General features: G+C 52.9%; 1 protein-coding gene across 4 annotated transcripts in view; it reads right to left on the bottom strand.

The window, feature by feature from the left end:
• The window catches only part of LOC123371138 (growth-regulated alpha protein-like), an 886915-nt gene extending 873443 nt beyond the window's left edge, over positions 1-13472 (bottom strand). Inside the window, exon 1 of one of the 4 annotated variants that reach the window (XM_045018407.1) lies at positions 13186-13472. Coding sequence is in view for 3 of the 4 variants with exons in the window: in XM_045018408.1 (XP_044874343.1) it covers positions 12722-12803 (82 nt within the window). In the remaining variant the exon portion in view is untranslated. Of the gene's footprint in view, positions 1-12721; positions 13111-13185 lie in introns of those variants that run through there. The other 3 variants (XM_045018408.1, XM_045018403.1, XM_045018405.1) reach the window with 3 other exon arrangements.
• Between the last annotated feature and the right edge of the window lie 5749 nt (positions 13473-19221).

Here is a 19221-nt window from a genome sequence, read left to right as displayed (position 1 = left end):
CCTTTTCACATACTTCAGATTCCTGTTATATTAAGAATAAAAGTTTACATGGTTAAAGCACTTACCGACTGCTCCTTCCCCTGATTCAGGATCCGGGTTAATGGCCAGGGACGGTTGGTAGGGGATCTCCGTGACGGTGATGAAGAGATCCTGGCTGTCGGGGAAACCAGCGTTGTAAGCGCTGTCGCCTGCCTCGTCCTCCACAAACCCTTCCTCATCTTCCCCATCCGCGAACATCGCCGAGGAACTGGCCGTCGACACTGTCCCATCGTCAGAGTCCATGGTCACTGGTGGGGCAGTGGTGGCAGGCTCCGTAGCATCCGTTTGCCGCTTTGATTTTTTGGTAGCCTTGTCTCAGCTCCTTGATTTTCACGCGGCGCTGCGTTGCATCCCGGCTGTATCCTCTGTCTCTCATGGCTTTGGAGACCTTCTCGTAGGTCTTTGCATTCCGTTTTTTGGAGCACAGCTCCGAAAGCACAGACTCCTCGCCCCACACACCGATCAGATCCAAGAGTTCCCGGTCAGTCTATGCTGGGTCCCTCTTTCTATTCAGAGATTACATGAACTCCTCTGCTGGAGAGCTCTGCATCGCTGCCGGTGCTGCTGAGCTCGCCCCGATGTCCAACCACGAAATGAGATTCTAACTGTCCAGACAGGAAAAGGAATTCAAATTTTCCCGGGACTTTTCCTGTGTGGCTGGTCAGAGCATCCAAGCTCGGACTGCTGTCCAGAGCGTCAACAGAGTGGTGCAGTGTGGGATAGCTCCCGGAGCTAGTAAGTTCGATTTGCATCCACACCTAGCCTAATTCAACATAGCCATGTCGAATTTAGCGCTACTCCCCTCGTCGGGGTGGAGTACCGAATTCGAACTAAAGAGCCCTCTAGGTCGAATTAAATGGCTTCCTGGTGTGGACGGGTGCACGGTTAATTTGAATTAACGCTGCTAAATTCGAATTAAAGTCCTAGTGTAGACCAGGCCTTAAAATTCCTGAACAGCCATCAGCATTTCATAAGCTAAGGAAACACCTGGTACAACTGTCAATACACAGGTCCTAATTCCAAGGTGAAAGGGATATAAGCTGCAGGTTGTTGGTTAGGGAGATAAAGAGGCCTACGCCCTGATCCTGCAGTAGGCTGCACAGGCCCCATTGGCTTCTTGCTGGGGGTAAAGCTGAGTGGAAAATGGAATTTCCCTTTCCTGGGAAATTCCAACATTTCAAAATTTGTTTCTCTCCCCCGAGGAATTATTTGGCATGATCAAAATGAAACAAGAATGTGAAAGAGGATCGCTTAGAAAATTTTTCATAGAAAATTTAATTGAAATTAACACTTCCCTATGCCTCTGAGTTCATCAAAACTGCATTTTCCAATGGAAAATTATTCCGTCAGGAAATTTTAATCTCTCGGGCGCAGGCAGTGCTTTGCCTGCCCAGAGCAGCTTGTAGGACTGGAGCTTAAGTGAGTGCAACTTACACTGAAGGTGGGAAGAAGGCATACGATCCACTAAGTCCTTGGTGTCCAGATTTTTTACCAGGATGACTCACCAACTGCGTTTTGTCTTTTTTTGCAACTACCTCCTCCACCGCCACCTCCTCCTCCTCACCCCACCCAGTAATGACCACCCACAGCAGCACCCTCCACCCCAGCACCACAATCCTAATCCTAGCCCAGTGCAGAGGGGGCAAGGGGTCTTGGAGAGCAAACTCAACCCTCTGCCATGGCTCCTGTCCTGTGAGGCTGGGTCCACTCTCCACTCCGGCATTGTGACCTGGTGCACAGCACTGCGCGGGGCAATCTGAGTGGTGCTGCAACCCTGTGCAGCAGGTCGCAATGCCCAGAGCAGGGAGCTGGGCCCACCCTGATGGGACAGGACCTGCCACTGTGGGGTGAATGTGTGGGGGGGGTTTACTCTCCAGCCCCTCCCCCCATCATGCTTGGAGAAGTGTATGTTTGCTTAGAGTCCTGATGGTGACCCGTCTACAACCTTCCTGCAACAGACCCACTATTTGGGAAACAGTACAGCAAGGTACATTCTCTTGGATCATTTCTTGGGTAGGGAAAAGTTGCATTGGTTTTAAGTATCAGAGGGGTAGCCGTGTTAGTCTGGTTCTGTAGAAGCAGCAAAGAATCCTGTGGCATCTTATAGACTAACAGACGTTTTGCAGCATGAGCTTTCGTCGGTGAATACCCACTTCTTCGGATGCAAGTAGTGGAAATTTCCTGGGGCAGGTATATATAAGCAAGCAAGAAGCAAGCTAGAGATAATGAGGTTAGATCAATCAGGGAGGATGAGGCCCTGTTCTAGCAGTTGAGGTGTGAAAACCAAGGGAGGAGAAACTGGTTCTGTAAGTTGGCAAGCCATTCACAGTCTTTGTTTAATCCTGAGCTGATAATGTCAAATTTGCAGATGAACTGGAGCTCAGCAGTTTCTCTTTGAAGTCTGGTCCTAAAGTTTTTTTGCTGCAGGATGGCCACCTTAAGATCTGCTATTGTGTGGCCAGGGAGGTTGAAGTGTTCTCCTACAGGTTTTTGTATATTACCATTCCTAATGTCTGATTTGTGTCCATTTATCCTTTTCCTTAGAGACTGTCCAGTTTGGCCGATGTACATAGCAGAGGGGCATTGCTGGCATATGATGGCGTATATTACATTGGTGGACGTGCAGGTGAATCAACCGGTGATGGTGTGGCTGATCTGGTTAGGTCCTGTGATGGTGTCGCTGGTGTAGATATGTGGGCAGAGTTGGCATCGAGGTTTGTTACATGGATTGGATCCTGAGCTAGAGTTACTATGGTGCGGTGTGCAGTTGCTGGTGAGAATATGCTTCAGGTTGGCAGGTTGTCTGTGGGCAAGGACTGGCCTGCCACCCAAGGCCTGTGAAAGTGTGGGATCATTGTCCAGGATGGGTTATAGATCCCTGATGATGCGTTGGAGGGGTTTTAGCTGGGGACTGTATGTGATGGCCAGTGGAGTCCTGTTGGTTTCTTTCTTGGGTTTGTCTTGCAGTAGGAGGTTTCTGGGTACACGTCTGGCTCTGTTGATCTGTTTCCTTATTTCCTCGTGTGGGTACTGTAGTCTTGAGAATGCTTGGTGGAGATTTTCTAGGTGTTGGTCTCTGTACAACCGTATCTGCTCTAACCCCGCAGACAGAGACCAACATCCGAAGAAGTGGCTATTCACCCACGAAAGCTCATGCTGCAAAATGTCTGTTAGTCTATAAGGTGCCACAGGATTCTTTGCTGCTTCTGCATTGGTTTTGTGACACTGGTAGATCAGGTGCCAGCTTATGCCATGGCCCCTAGGACTCTCTGAACACTGACAAATGCAAAGCTGGAAACCAGTCTGGCTCACCTGTATGTTAGCATTGTTAAAATAGATATTAAGTTCATAAGAACATGTTTAGTGTTTTGACTTTATGAAATGTTGGTAAGTTGCTGCATGCTTTAGTCTCGCTTATAATAGCTGTATCCCATGTTTTACAAGGTACTATGTATGTGTTTGCTCTGTAACTATGAAACTGTTTGCTTTAAAACTGGAAAATCCACAGTCAGGAGAGAAGCATTGCCAAGTGTGAAATACTAGTTTACCACAAAAGGTGTCATCTCCTACCCAATGAAAGAAAGCCTGTAGACACCAGACCAGCCACTGTGGAACATCACTGGACAAAGGACTTTGTTGATTGTTTTTCGCACACCCATGAAGAGGGGACATGCACGAACGCTCATCCTATCACAGCTGGAGCTCTGTGGGAAGGGGATAAACATCCCCAACCAGAAGGAATTTTATCCCTATGCAGCTTGAACCCTGAGGGGCAAAGATTTCTAAGCATAAGCAAGGGGTCCCCAGCTTTTTAGCTTGGATTAATCCTAAAGGTTATATAGAGTTTTCATATTACAGCAGTGTCTATTACCTTTTTGAAACCTAAGATTGTACTCATTTGTGTATGTTTACCTGCTTCAACCTTGCAAGTAACTCTCATTTCTTTTCTTAGTTAATAAACCTTTGGTTAGTTTATTATGGTATTTGCTACAGGCTTTGTCTTTGGTGAGAGATCTAAGGTATAGTTGCCCTGAGGTAAGTGACTGGTCCATTGGGACTGGGAGTAATCTGATTATTATTGTGATTTTTGGTGTAAGGGACCATCTATCGTAAAGACAAGTGTCAAGGTTCCTTCCCCCACTCTGAACTTTAGGGTACAGATGTGGGGACCTGCATGGACACTTTTAAGCTTAATTACTAGCTTAGATCTGGTAACACTGCCACCATCCAGAAATTTCAGTGTCTGGGTCACTTTCTGTCCCCCCAAAACCTTCCCCTTCCTGGCCAGCCTTGAGAGGCTTTTTCACCAAGTTCCTGGTGAACACTGATCCAACCCCTTGGATCTTAACACAAGGAGAATTTAACCATCCCACCTCCCTTCCCCCACCAATTCCTGGTGAGTCCAGATCCAATCCCCTTGGATCTTAACACAAGGAAAAAATCAATCAGGTTCTTAAAAAGAAAGCTTTTAATTAAAGAAAGAAAGGTAAAAATTATCTCTGTAAAATCAGAATGGAAAATACTTTATAGGGTAATCAGATTTATATAGCCCAGAGGAACCCCCGTCTAGCCTTAGGTTCAAAGTTACAGCAAACAGAGGTAAAATCCTCTCAGCAAAAAAGGAACATTTACAAGTTGAGAAAACAGAAATAAGACTAACACGCCTTGCCTGGCTATTACTTACAAGTTTGAAACATAAGAGACTGATTCAGAAAGATTTGGAGAGCCTGGACTGATGTCTGGTCCCCCTTAGTCCCAAGAGCGAACAACCCCCAAACAAAGAGCACAAACAAAAGACTTCCCTCCACCAAGATTTGAAAGTATCTTGTCCCCTTATTGGTCCTCTGGTCAGGTGTCAGCCAGGTTTACTGAGCTTCTTAAGCCTTTACAGGTAAAAGAGACATTAACCCTTAACTATCTGTTTATGACAACAAGTTTGCCTGGGTGGTGAGATAGATCAGAGTACATAAGGGGACTGTCTGTGGCTCCCTGTTAAGGCTGTTACAGTGCTTGAGGAATTCACACTTGTTATGTGGTTGGTGAAATCTAGGTATAGACTTCACAACCAGTTTGGGGTTCATGCCCTGTTTCTTGAAAATTCTGCCCTGAGGTTGGCACACATGGTGATGAGCCACTTGAGACAGCTTGACAGGTTTCACTGGAAGTTTGGCTTTGCACGTCATCTCTGAACCTGAGTCATATTTCCTCATTGATTTTCCTAGTCACCTGTGCACTAGAATTTACAGCAAATATTACAGGATCTCCCACAGCAGAGAAAAGATTGTCTTTACCTGCCAACTTCCACCTCTTTTCAGCAAAAGGGTGTGTCATGAATAGTTAGTAAAGGGTTAAAGCATAGTACCTGGTGGGCATCTGACCTGAGGACCAATCAGGGAAGAGAATTTGAAACTCCTAGGAGGGAACTTTTCCCTCTGTTTGGGGGGGTCTTTGTCTTTTGGCCGTTTGGAATTCAAGAGACCAGACGAGTTAATCAAGTCCCTACAAGTTCCACCTTTCTGAACTAATTTCTTCTAGTCAAGATAGTGAGTATTAGAAAGATACTTTGTGTCCTTATCTAATAATCCTATGTTTGCAATTCTGTGTGGTTGTTATTGATTATTCTTAATTCTGCTTGTACTGGTTGTACTGAGAAAGAGAGAGGATTCTCTCCAGAACTTAGCAAGGTTATACCCTATGAGTGCCCAGCTTGGATTCATAGAGATTCTGTATTTTCTTTTTATTCTTTACAGATGACCCTTAGGGACATCTTCCCCAAGGAGTTAGGATCAGTGCTGGATTAAGGGGGAGGGGGGCAGAAACTGAGGGTGCTGCAACCCCAGGCCTCTGCTTTCCCGGGAGTTCTCCAATCCTTGAAATATACAGTACAAACAAGGGAGATTTTGATTATATTCCTACTAACACTAAAAAGAAAAGAGCAAAACTTCATTTGTGCCCCTTTCCAATTTTGTTCCAGCTTCTTAAGTTGAAATTTAATCAATTTCTTTCAGACTTTCAGTTGCTGGTGATGGGGGTGTGAACTGGTGATGCTAGTCACTGGTCGGTGGCTGCTAATTATGGCACTGCACATAGTACTGTTTTCACCTCGCTCCAATGAAATATCTGGTCAACAATTTCCAAGCAGAGGATCGACAGGAAAGCTACATTAGAAAGAGAGAAAATTGTGAGCCAGTTGCCTACACTTACTAGCTTTCTCTGCTGGTACTGCTTCAGACAGGGGTGGCAGCCTTGTAGAAATTTTGGTGGTGCCCAAACTCCGTCCCCCCCCCAACTCTGCCCCCTACCTGCCCAAGGCTCTGGGAGGGAGTTTGGGTGAGGGAGGGGTGCAGCGGGATGGGGTGCAGGGGTGAGGGCTGTGGGGTGTGGCTACAGATGAGGGGTTTGGAGTGTGGGAGTGTCTCAGGGCGAGAGTAGGGGTGTAGGGGGTGAGGGATCTGGCTGGGGCTGACAATGGGGGGTTTGGTGTGTGGGAGGGGTTCAGGGTGAGAGTAGGAGTGTGGGGGTGAGGGCTCTGGCTGGGACTGGGGATAAGGTGTTTGGGGTGCTGGAGGGGCTCAGGGCTCGGACAGAGGTTTGAGGATGCGGTGGGGGGTGAAAGCTCTGACTGGGGCTGTGGGCTCTGGGGTGGGGCAGGGCTGAGGATGAGTTTGGGGTGCAGGCAGGCTGCTCCGGGACAGGAGCCAGAGAGGACTCCCCCCAGCCCTTTCCCTGCCGGCAGCAGCGAGCTCTGGGGGAGAAGCCCCCCTGTCCTGCCCCCCCCAGCAGCACACTCACCCCCACCACTGTCACTACATGTGCTCCTAAGGCCCCTCTCAGGTCCAGGAATCTCCCCCACCTCCCTCGTGGTGGGTGCTGGGAGTGCTGCATGCGCCTCCTCTCCCGCTGTTGCCCCAACTGTAGCCTCACTGGGGCTGAGGGAGGGGGCTGCCTCCTTGCCCAGCATGGGGCAGGAGCAGTGACTGCGGGCCGGGGGGGGGGGGGCTGTGCGGCTGGAGGGTCCTGCCGGAAAAGGGAAGGGAAGGGCAGGCTCAGACAGTCTGCCCTGGCAGTGAGATGGGGGGCGCTAGGACTCTGTGGCAGCAGTTGCCTCAGGTAGGCAACATGGAGCTGCCCTGAAGAGACCCTGTGTCAGTGCCTCTCTGCTCTGGAGCCCGGGAAAGGTGAGTGGGGGGTGGGGGCAGCAAATCGGGGCACAGGGACACTCGGGGAAGGCATGGGGGGGCCACAGGTGGGGCTGGGTCTCCTCCCCCCGGCCCTAAATATTCGTGGAGCTGGGCCCCTAGGATCTGAATATTGCTGGTGCCCGAGCACCACGTGGGTATGGAACTCGCCGCCTATGGCTTCAGAATCATCTTCCAAAGATGACGGACCATCTTTCTTGGAAAACAATCATGAAAGTGAAGATACGGATATGAACTTGTTCCCTTAGGAGAGGGCAGAAGACGAGACAAGCATTCCTGAAATCCAGGGCAAAAGCGATGAGGAAAGGGATGATCCACTTTTCCAACCACCTGACCAAACAGAAGGTGGAAAGAATCACAGTGCTAAAGAGGATAGAGTTGTCATTAACATCAAACAAGATCTGTCTAAATGGCCTTCTTTGAGGAGGAGTTTCATACTCAGTGTATCGAGAGAGGTTTACTTTATTTTCAGAGTTGTAACAACAAACTTATAGCTTCCGAGCTGCAGTACAAACAGCGGAAACAATCTCTCTGTCCTCTTTTCGAACAAAAACTACCAAACAGGGAGTGTTATCTGAGGCATCGGTTGATGTATTCTAGACCCTCAAGAGCGGATTTCTGTTTTGTGTGAAAACTCTTCTCATTGCCTAGCAATCTTAGCGCTGTCATAATCCCAGGCTTTATCGATAGGAAAAAAGTAGTGGAGAAGATTTGTTCTCATGAAAACAGTGTGGAACATTGCGATGCAATGGTAGCATGGCTAGTGCATTCGCAAGGCAAGAACCGCATGGACAGGACAATGACACAGCTGCTTCTAACACAAAATGGTTGGAAGAAAGTTTTAAGGCATATTGAGACAGTTGTTAAGCTTCTTGCTGAACTCAGTTTAGCATTTAGAGGAAGGGAGGAAGTTATCAGCTCTCCTCAGAATGGAAACGATCTAGATGTTCTTGAAGCCATTACTGAATTTGACCCTTATATAAGTAAGCATATTAAATGCTATGGAAACAAAGGGAAAGATCCCTCATCCTACTTGTCAGAAATAATCTGTGATGAGTTGTCAGGGCTGAATCCCCACTATGACACTTGGAGTGCAGAAGGTGGGGGCCCGCAAGGATTCTAAAAATTTAATAACTGCCACTCCAGGCTTGTATTAAACTCCCAAGGTTACAGCTTTTCTCTGACCTTGGCTTGGTAAATGCTGCCACCACCCAAATGCAAAAAGACCCCTTGGATACAGGAAGGAGCACTTGGGAATCCTCCCTGAGGAGTACCCTCAAGCCCTTTCACACACACACACACACACACACACCCCAGGGAAGAGCTGAGAAAGAAAACAAAGAAAATTAGCTGTTGCCACCAGCTAATCAAACAACATGCACAAACCTCTTTGGACACCAAAAATCCAATCCTGTTCTTAAAACAGTAAATTGTATTAAAAACAAAAAGGAAGAAAATACATCTTGAATTTAGGCTTTTGCTAGATTTTAAAAGAGTAATTCCAAAAATTAAGCACCCAAAATAGCTTTCTTGAGGGTTCAGCTTAAAGGTTACAAGCAAACAAAAACATCTGGGGTTAGAACAGAGGAGATCCACAAGCCAAAATAAAGAAATCAACCTGATCACGTCTATCTAAACATTCCCTATCCCAATGATTCCTTCTAGGTATGGAAAATAATTTTTCATACCTGGTTCAAACCTTACACAGAATTGCTGCTTATAGCATTGATGTTCCGTGTCCCTGCAGCCCAGAGAACAACAAACAAAGGGAAAGTTTCTTTCCTAATTTTTAAAAAGTTCTAGCCTTCCCATTGGCTCTTTTGGTCAGGTGCCCACTTTCTTTTCTTTACCTGGGGAACTTTTTACCCCTTTACAGGTAAAGCAAGTAGAGAACAGCTACTAAGAGGGATTTTACAGCTAACTGGCTGGCTGGGTGTCCATCAAAGGGAGTTCCCCCCCCCCTTCATTTATCACATGAGTTCTTTGAGCTAATGGGATATAAGGGTTTAGAATTCATTGTAACTGAAGTCAAACAGGTGAAATACTACTCTTTGGTAGTAGACTCAACTTCTGATATCACTCATGTTGATCATTTTTCTGTCATTTTATGATACTGCTTACATGGTGACATGAATAAGTTAGGTTTCTACCAACTGAAAGCCACACAGGCAAGTCACTCTTCCAGACCATGAAGTCTTTATTGGATGCAAACAACACTGGTATTGAAAACTGCAGAGGACAGTCATACAATAATGCAAGTAACATGTCTAGAAAGTATGAAGGTCTTGAAGCTCAGATCAAAAGACTAAATCCACTAGCTCTGTGTGTGCCATGGACAACTCATTCTCTGAACTTAGTTGGAACTTACAGCATTGATTCTTGCATGGAAGCCATAAACTTTTTCAGTTTTGTTCAGAAACTATATGGTTTTCTTGCAGCATCACCCAGGTGATAAAAGTTTTGTGCAACAATCTTACCAAAAGTGAACAAGGAACTCTCCTTGTCCTAGAATCCCTGTCAGATACGAGAGGATCCTGCCATGCTGAATCTTGTAAAACAATTGTAGTGAACTATGAGAGCATTCAACATTGTTTGAAAGAAATATCAGAGAATGCTGAGGGAAAGAGTGAAATTCAAAAGGAAGCATGATCATTGTACAAAAGACTTTGCCCACTGGAAACTGCACTTATGAGTAATTTATAGGATGTGGTACTAGAAAGTTTTGACAAAACTAGTGTTAGGGTGACCAGATCACCCAGGTCAAATATCGGGACGCGGGGGGGGGGGGGCGGCAATGGGGGAAAAAATGGCGGAAGAGCAAAAAAAAAAAATTCCCCACCCCCGATTCCTTCTCCCTCCGCAAGCGCTGGAGGGAGGCCCGGGAGACTCAGGGGAGCTCAGGGCCGGGGTGAGTGTGAGTCCGGGCTGGCCCCAAGCAGGCAGGACTTGGGCATGGTACCTGTAGGGAGAGTTCAGAGTGACCTGCGGGGCCAGGCGGCGGCGGCTGTTCTCCCCACCTGGGCAGCGGGACTTGAGAGCAGCCGCTGCTGCAGCTCCCACATCCCCGGGGGGAGGAAGCGGCCGCTAGCCAAACTTGGCGGCTGCGGCTCTGGTGCCCATGAACCCCCCGAGCCCAGGCCTGCTGCGGGGACCCAGCACGCACACCGCGCGCCCAGCCCCTGGCCAGTTGCGTCTGGGCTGGCTGCCCAGCTGGTGCAATCCCACGGGTGGCCCTGGAGTGGGGGCAGCAGGCCCCAGCCCCCCCATCCTGCTCGGGTCCCATAGGGGAACGAACGGGGCTGGGCTGCCGATGCCTCCGCCGCGGGATTGCACCAGCTGAGCAGCCAGCCCAGACGCGACTGGCCAGTGGCGGGGCGCAGTGTGCGTGCTGCTGGGTCCCAGCAGCAGGCCCGGGTTCAGGCCCGGGCGCCACGTGCTTGGCCGCTTCCTCCCCCCGCGGCAGTGGGAGCTGCAGCAGCGGTTGCTCCCGTGTCCCGCTGCCCAAGTGGGGAGAACAGCCACCGACTGGCCCCGCAGGCCACTCCCTACTCTCCATCCAGGCACCGCGCCCGAGTCCTGCCTGCTCGGGGCCAGGCCGGACTCACACTCACCCCGGCCCCACGTTCCCCTGCGTCTCCTGGGCATGGCGTGCTTGGCAAGAAGCGGGGATTTGGGGAGGGAGCCAATGGGGCGGGGATGGGGGCGGGGATTTGGGGAGGGAGCCAATTGGGGAAGGAGGAGGCAGAGTCGGGGCGGGGAAGGGCGCGAGCCCTTCCAGGCTCCGGAGCCTTTGCTTGTTTGTCCAGTGTCCCGACCTAACATTGGTCGGGACGCGGGACAAACAAGCAAATATCGGGACAGTCCCGATAAAATTGGGACGTCTGGTCACCCTACATACGGCCAGCTCCCAGACACCTGGGTCCCATCCATCCTTCCAAGTGTAAGGGGACTGTTGTCCCCTTACTAAGACTCAGTGAGGTTTTTTTGGGGTTGGCTAACTCCCAGTGCCAAAAGAAAGGGGAAGGGATGATGGGAAATAAGGACCCTGAGACTGACAGTCCCCAGGAACAATGAGGAGAGGCCAGGGCGCCAGACTGACAGGGCGAGCAGGCTAATCAGGGAGTCAGGAGACCAGGGTCCCGTCCTCCATGTGAGCTGGAATTGCCTGGGTCAGACAGAGCAGGGGCCCAAGCCGAGCTGGGGAGCAGAGCTGTGCCGGATCCAGAGGGGCCAGAAAAGCAGCCCAGGAAGCAGGTGAGAGCTGGGAGCAGAGTCACAGAAGCAGCCCACAGAGCAGACCTGTGAGAAGCAGCCCAGGGGGCTGGAGGCAGAGCAGCCTCCCTGCTGAGGCAGAGTGGAGCCGGAGCTAGAACAGTGGAGCTGGGGCTGGAGCAGTCTGGAGCCGGATGCGGTGAGCAACTGGAACCAGCCAAGAGGGGATTCTAGGCAGAGGACCCAGCGCAGAAAGACACTGCCAGCCAAGGGTCCTTGCAGGCCAGACTGGGAGGGGGATCTGAACCCGACAGGGGGCTGGTGCTGGGAAGAAGGGTCCCGCCACCCAACGCCCGGAGGTGTGTGGCCACCACCAGAGCAAGTGTCCAACCCACAGCGTCCCTGCAGCACAGCCACGGCCTGAGAAGGAGGCCAGGGACCTACAAGGAACAGACTGAACTGCCCTGACGTTCCAGAGACACTGTTTGTGATGTTCCCTGCCACAGAGCAGGGTAATGTGTTTTCCCTGAACCTTTCCCATTGTTCCTTATTCTTTTTTAAACTAATTGCTGATTAAATAAATTGTATTTGCTTTAAATTGTATGAAATGATCAGTGGGTCAGGGACAGGGGCGGCTCTAGCCATTTCACCACCCCAAGCAGGGCGGCACGCCGTGGGGAGCGCTCTGCCGGTCGCCGGTCCCGCGGCTCCAGTGGACCTCCCACAGGCGTGCCTGCGAATGCTCCACCAGAGCCGCGTGACCAGCAGACCCTCCGCAGGCACGTCTGTGGGAGGTCCACCGGAGCCACCTGCCGCCCTCCTGGCAACCAGCAGAGCGCCCCCCGCGGCATGCCGCCCCAAGCACGCGCTTGGCGTGCTGGGGCCTGGAGCCGGCCCTGGTCAGGGAGGTGCCCAGTGCAGAGAGAACATCCTGGAGTGGGGACACCCTAGCTCCTGTCCTGGGTGACCACAGTAGGGTTGGGGGTCCAGCCGCCCAGGAATCCTGGGCCCAGCCTTGTCCGGGTTAGGAGGGCTCTGCCAGACAGGAGGGTGGAAGGGGAGATCTCCAGGGCAGGGAGGCCTCTGGGTAAAGGGAATGGGAGCAGGACTCAGATCCTTCCACTAGCCCATTTCACCAGACGGGGTAGTGCAGAAGCCAGGGAAGCGCCCTACAATAGCGAACCCATTTCCCGCTTACACACTCCCCAGTGGGAAGCGAGACTCCCCCAGCCCGGTCCGGGTCCCGCCCCCTGGCGCAGCGAGCCCCTCACCCCGGCACAGCGCGGCGCAGGCCGCTAGCAGCAGCAGCAGCAGCAGGGGGCTGCCGGGGGTGAAGCTCCGGGGGCGGCTCATGGTCCGGGCTGGCGCTGACGGAGGCTGGTGCTGGGATCTGGGCTCGGCTCAGCTCTGAGCCACCGCAGCGCCCCGCGGCCGCTTTTATCCCCGCGGGACCCGGCCGGGAAATTCCCGGGGCAGAGGGGGCGGAGCGGCCGGAGAAACCCGCTTCAGCTGGGACCCGCCTGCCCCGGCCCCGCGCCAAGGGCTGGGTTCGGGGACTGGCCGGGGCCCCGGGATCCCCGCCCGGAGCCCCCAATCCAGCCACCTTCACTCCCGCAGTAGCGATCCCCGCACCGAGCCCGGGATCCCCTGCCCTGCAGGGAGCGGGTTCCTGGAGTTTCGATAACCCATTTCCTAAGCCCGAAAGCCCCGCGGTTCGCTGTTCATGTTTAATTACCCCTAGACCCGGGTGTGGCAGCGCGGGGTGCCGGGGCGGGGGTGCAGCCCGGGTGCCCCTGGGCGAGGCAGGCGGGCTCGGACCACAGGCTGCCCGTGGGATCTGGCCGAGCTATTTCAGGCTCCAGGTGAAGGCGCCGTGGCCCCAGTTCTTACAGCGAAGCCGGGGTGGGGGAACGGCGGGAGCAGGGCGCGGGATGGGTCCCCCCGCCCGTGCCCCCTCGGGCTAGTTCCCAGCCCCGCGGGCTCTCCCTGGGGTGCAGCGGCCCAGCTCTGCCCCCGCCGCTGTCGCTCCCGTTAGGAGACTGGTTCACTCCTCGGACAGCCCCGCCCAGCCTGAGCGCCGGCGACCCGCCCAGCAGCCTGGGCTGATGTTAAGCGGCAGGGACCCGGCTTGCTCGGGGGTTATCGCTAGTGCGCAGCAATCTGCAGGCTCGGAAACACGGACAAACTTCCCCCCTCACGGGGGAGCTAAGGGAGCAAATTGGCAGTTCACTGCTAAATGAACCCCCTTGAGTCTGAGCATGAGCTCGTATTTCACTGTTGACTGTTGGCACCAAAAATCTACTTCTGGTTTGTTGCATCTGGCGGACACAGCAACCAAGAAATGTAAACGGCGCCGCTTGTGATAGATAACATAATTTGATTTTGATTCTGTTATGCAATCATTAAGAGTTTGTGACTTGTCTTAACAAACAATACTCTGGTCAATGAGAGATAGGTGGAATGATGCATCAGCAGGTAAATAAACCTATGTACCCACTGTCCCTGATCTTAGGAAAACATGTTGCTATCAGTATGGTCTGATATGACGTCAATAATACTATATATGTGTGGTAAAAATCTTCTTTCGGGGTGTCCTTCCTCTGGCATTAGTCGAGGGGGGCACCCGCTCAGCTGATCGCTCAATAAACAGTCTGTATAAGCAGGGCCGCCCAGAGAATTCTAGGGGCCTGGGGTCTTCGGCAGCGGGGGGCCCCTTCCATTCCGGGACCCACCTCCGAAGTGCGGGGCCCCCCCTGCTGCCGAATTACCGCGGAAGGCGGACCCGCCGCCAAAGTGCAGCCCGGTCTTCCGCGGCGGGCACTTCGGCGGCGGGTCCCGGAATGGAAGGGCCCCCCCCCGCGCCGCCGAAGACCGGGCTGCAGTTCCGCGGTGGGTCCCGCTTCTGCGGTAATTCGCCTGCTGGGGGTCCTTCTATCCCGGAGCAGAAGGACCCCCCGCAGGCGAAGACCAGGAGCAAAGAAGCTCCTGCGCCCGGCCCCGCAAGTGTTTTCCGGCCCCCCCGGAGCGAGTGAGGGACCCCGTGAGGGACCCCGCTCCAGGGGCCCCGAAAAACTCTCGTGGGGAAACTCAATTTTGCTCTCTGTGTCTCTCTTTGGAGTAATTGGTTAGCTCCGGGGAGAAACGAGCCCATTTTTGGCTAACACTTGTGCTCCGCTGCCCCCACTCCCACCCCAGCTACCCTACTGTAAAGTCCAGGGACAAATCACTCAGTGCAGCCTGGTGATGTGAAAGTCTCAGGACTATTGATTTACATGCACTAACTCAGGGGTTGGCAACCTACGGCACCGTGCCAAAGGCAGCACAGGAGCTGATTTTCAGCGGCACTTACACTGCCCGGGTCCTGGCCAGCGGTTGGGTCGGAGGGGCTCTGCATTTGAATTTAATTTTAAATGAAGCTTCTTAAACATTTAAAAAACCTTATTTACTTTACATACAACAATAGTTTAGTTCTATATTAGCGACTTCTAGAAAGAGACCTTCCAAAAACATTAAAATGTGTTACTGGCACACGGAACCTTAAATCAGAGTGAATAATGAAGACTCGGCACAGCGCTGCTGAAAGGTTGCCGACCCCTGCACTAACTTAACAGTGAGCAAGACCTTCTGTCTCTCCAGGCTGCCAGTGAGAGCTTCGGAACAGCTCCTGCTCTGGCAGCCAGATGGGCCGAAGAGAGAAGCCATAAAAATTACCAGACGTTCAAAACAGTAAAACCAGTGTGATCTGTGGTGTTACGAAATATCGGGTCCCTCTAGCTGAGAGCCAATAACAGCCTGACAGGGATAAGGAAAGATTGCTTTATTCTGCAGAAAAAAGGAGAGTTCTGTACTCAGGTACAAAAAACTCTGCTTCATACAAATTTCACAAACTTTTTATACACTTTCAGACAAAGACCATGCCCTGTTAACACTTCATTGGTGGTTGCCAGACCGGGTGAAACCGTTACCTGGTCAGTGAAAACCAACTTGGAGCTAGTTCCTTCTGCTTTAAGGCAGAGGAGAAAAGACAGTTCAAAAGTTCAGGTTACTGTGTACCTGAGGCTTCTGCTTTCCCCTAGTGGCGGCCTGAATAGCTGTTAAGGGGGGTCACCAGTAACGTTCACAGTGGGAACTGCAACACACGCGCAGACCAAGCAGCAGCTGTGCAGAACACCCAGGACATATGTTATTAACCAGCTTAAAAAAGGAAGCGATTGCGAGGCTGTTTTTTTTCTGTTCAAAGCACAGACGCCTCTGAACCAACTCAGTCCACAAAAGAAATGGAGCCCGATTCTGCAGTCCGTGGGCAAAACTTCCCTCTGCAGTTAGGGGGAGCTTCCCCTAAGAGCTGCACGATCCAGCCCCATATCACCCAAGCTTCAGAAATCAAAATTCACCCCCTGGGGCATTCTCTGCCCGGGACTCCGAAGCAGGGCCGCCCAGAGGATTCCGGGGGCCCGGGGTCTACGGCGGCGGGGGGCCCTTCCGTTCCGGGACCCGTCGCCAAAGTGCCCTGAAGACCCGCGGCGGGAGCCCCCCCGCCGCCGAATTACCGCCGAAGCGGGACCCGCCGCCGAAGCGCAGCCCAGTCTTCGGCGGTAATTTGGTGGGGGGGGGTCCCCGCCGCGGGCCTTCCGGGCACTTCGGCGGCGGGTCCCGGAACAGAAGGGGCCCCCCGCCGCCGAAGACCGGGCTGCGCTGCGGCGGCGGGTCCCGCTTCCCCCGGCCCCAGCCCCTTACCCCGGCCCCGAGCGCGTCTCCGGCGGGGCCTGAGCTCCGTCCCGCTCAGAGCCGCGTGGGGAGGGGGCGGGGCTGTGAGCTCCACGCCCAGCGGAGGCAGCTGCCACGCCCCCTCCCCACGGCGCTCTGAGCGGGGCGGGGCTGAGGCCCCGTTGGAGCTCCCAGCCCCGCCCCCTCCCCACGCGGCTCTGAGCGGGGCGGGGCTCAGGCCCGTTGAAGCTCCCAGCCCCGCCCCCTCCCCACGCGGCTCTGAGCGGGGCGGGGCTCAGGCCCCGTTGGAGCTCCCAGCCCCGCCCCCTCCCCACGCGGCTCTGAGCGGGGCGGGGCTCAGGGGCTCGGCCGGAGACTCGGCGCTTGATGCGCTGAGGCTCCAGGAGAGGGGCGGAGGCGGGAGCCTCCGCTCTTCTCTTGGGGGCCCCCGCGGAGGCCGGGGCCCGGGGCAAATTGCCCCTTTTGCTCCCCCCCCTCTGGGCGGCCCTGCTCCGAAGCGGAGGAAGGGCGCTGCATGTGGGCGAGGACCGGCTTTAAAGTTTGCTCTGTCCCGGAGAAGGCGATGCTCGCATAGTGACAGTCCCGTTCCTCCTACCCGAGCGGCCAGAGCTGGAAAGCCACGGATGGGCGAGGTGTGTCACCGGCACAGAGCCACAAGGATGTTTTGCATTTCAAAAACATGGTCACATGTTCGGCGTTTTCCACTAGCCCCCGTGTTCCCTGCTTTGCCATTGTTTGGGAGGAGGAGAAAAAGTGACAGAATTAAAGGAATATTTTCGGCCACCTGATTTTCAGTTTATTTCTCTTTGTGCAATAAGCAGGCTGTGAAAATACTTTTTCTCCCTTTAACAATGACAAACCGACAGCAGTTTGTTCTAAGCCCCCGTCCTGCTGCAGCTGTAATTAAGGGTGAAATTCCCTTTCACCGCCAAGTGCCAGGGTTTCCGCAGTGACTTCACTTGGTGTTTTAGGCGGACAAGGAACACGGAAACAGCTGCTGCTTTCATGTACCCCCAGCCTGTAGCACGCATGGCCTGGAGATCCCGCTCTTACTGAAAGGCCCTGGAGGACACCGCTGGGGTCACAGCCCGGCACGGGTGTCCAAGCTGCTTGTTGAAATCACAGCTGGTTTCACGACATGGCCCCACTGTGTTATCTGTTTGGCAGCTGTGAACTGGTACTCAGCATCCCCGCGGTGCGAGCTATAACGTGCACTGGGCGCGCACTGGCTGTGCCCTTCCACTGGTGCTCCTGCGCACCGCGAGAAACGCCCTGCGGGTGATCTAGTCCCTGCGAGCAGCCCGCTCCCGTGAGCCCCAGGAGAGCCCGGCTGAAGGACTTTGCTCCGTCACGTCTGGGAGGGGAAGAGCTCGAACCATGCGAGTGTGTCTGTGCACCCTGCAGCGGGCAGGTGATTCCCAGCTCCACCGGGTGACCCTGCCAGTGCTGCGCAAGCCGGTGTGCTGGCAGCAGACGGGGAGTCCGGGGGGCAGGCGGCTAATGTCAGAGTAAAGGCACCACACCCGTCAGCACCGCTGGGTTGGGTAGGACGGGGCGGGGGGGGGGTGTCCTACCCCTGTCGGGGACACCGGCGCTTGCAGCTCGAGCAAGCCTGGGCTCAAGGAAGGGTCCCCCTTGCCCCGCCCGGCCGGGCCGGTTGAAGAGGAAAAGGAAGCCGGGGTGGACTGACTGGGAGCCCTGAAGGCTGATCGCACGCTCAGGATGCGGGGGACCTTTGCTTTGCTGACTCCGCCGGCGGACTCTGAACCAGGGCTCTGAGCGCCGTGTGAACGTAGGTAGGAAGGTGCCTTCCCTGCAGCTGCCTACGGGAACAGAAAGCTATGGACTTAAAAAACCGCTGGATGTCTATGAAGATGGTGTCTTCTGTATGAAGGGGAAAAAAGCCCTCCATGATGGCCACTAATGAAATTTGCCAAGGAACACGCTGGCTTTCTCTCAATTTTTTTTTTGCTTGTCTGTTAAGTTGCTATGTTTCACTTTAGTACTGTACAGCTAACATCCTAAAAATAGAAATTTCTGGTATAATTGCTTTAAAATGGGTGTGTGGTCAAGTGGCTGTCTCTTGCAAAGACGTCACTGAGTAAATATTTTATGCACTATGGCCAGCACCCACCTTATTTGTCCAGAGATGTTTTGGTAGGATCTGTGGATTAATTTAAATAAAAATATACCATTCAGATTAAAAAAAAAAGCTGCCTACAGGATCTTAGAATATCAGGATTGGAAGGGACCTCAGGAGGTATCTAGTCCAACCCGCTGCTCAAAGTAGGACCAATCCCCAGACAGATTTTTATCCCAGTTCCCTAAATGGTCCCCTCAAGAATTAAACTCACAACCTTGGGTTTAAGCAGGCTAATGCTCAAACCACTGAGCTATCCCTGGGAATCTTTATTCTGGGAGTTAGCCCTAGCTTCCCCTTTTACAACAGGTAATACCCAACTACCTGCAATCAGAGTAACCTGTTCAAAATCACTGGAGAACGCACAGGCTAGCGGCCTGGGGACGTTGGTTGCAGGGTTGTTGGAGCTGGACTGGTGCCAGGATAGGAAAGAGAGAAGTTTGGTGACAGCAACGGCTTTTTGTTGGACGAAATTCTGTTGGAGGAAGGACAAGCTTTTGAGCGTCTCCGAGCTCTTCTTTACGTGGGTCTGGCGAAGAAAGTAGCATGTCCAGGCTACACAGAGCTCTGCTGGTCGGGGAAAGGTAACTAGAGGGATATAAGGTGGAAGGATTGTTTAGCAGAAGTAGTTTGCACATATTGTAAAGAACCACGGGGCATAAAAAAGGCAAATAATTGTACTAAACCAATGTCTTTATCAAGACTGTGATTTTTCGTGTCTAGTGAACTGATGAATGTAGCCGCCCAGGCTCATCTTTTGAAAGTGTTGTGCAGGTTTCCTTTGAGGCTGAGGACTGAGAGGTCAGCTGTGGAGTGATCGCTTTGTGGAAAGTGTTTGCTCACCAGTGATGTGGTGTTTTTGTCTCCTTTTTTCTGTGTATGTTCAACAGCATCACAATGTGG

Source organism: Mauremys mutica, chromosome 5, assembly GCF_020497125.1.
Source record: "Mauremys mutica isolate MM-2020 ecotype Southern chromosome 5, ASM2049712v1, whole genome shotgun sequence".
NCBI classification, from domain to species: domain Eukaryota; kingdom Metazoa; phylum Chordata; order Testudines; family Geoemydidae; genus Mauremys; species Mauremys mutica.
This window is presented reverse-complemented; position numbering and strand designations above follow the sequence as displayed.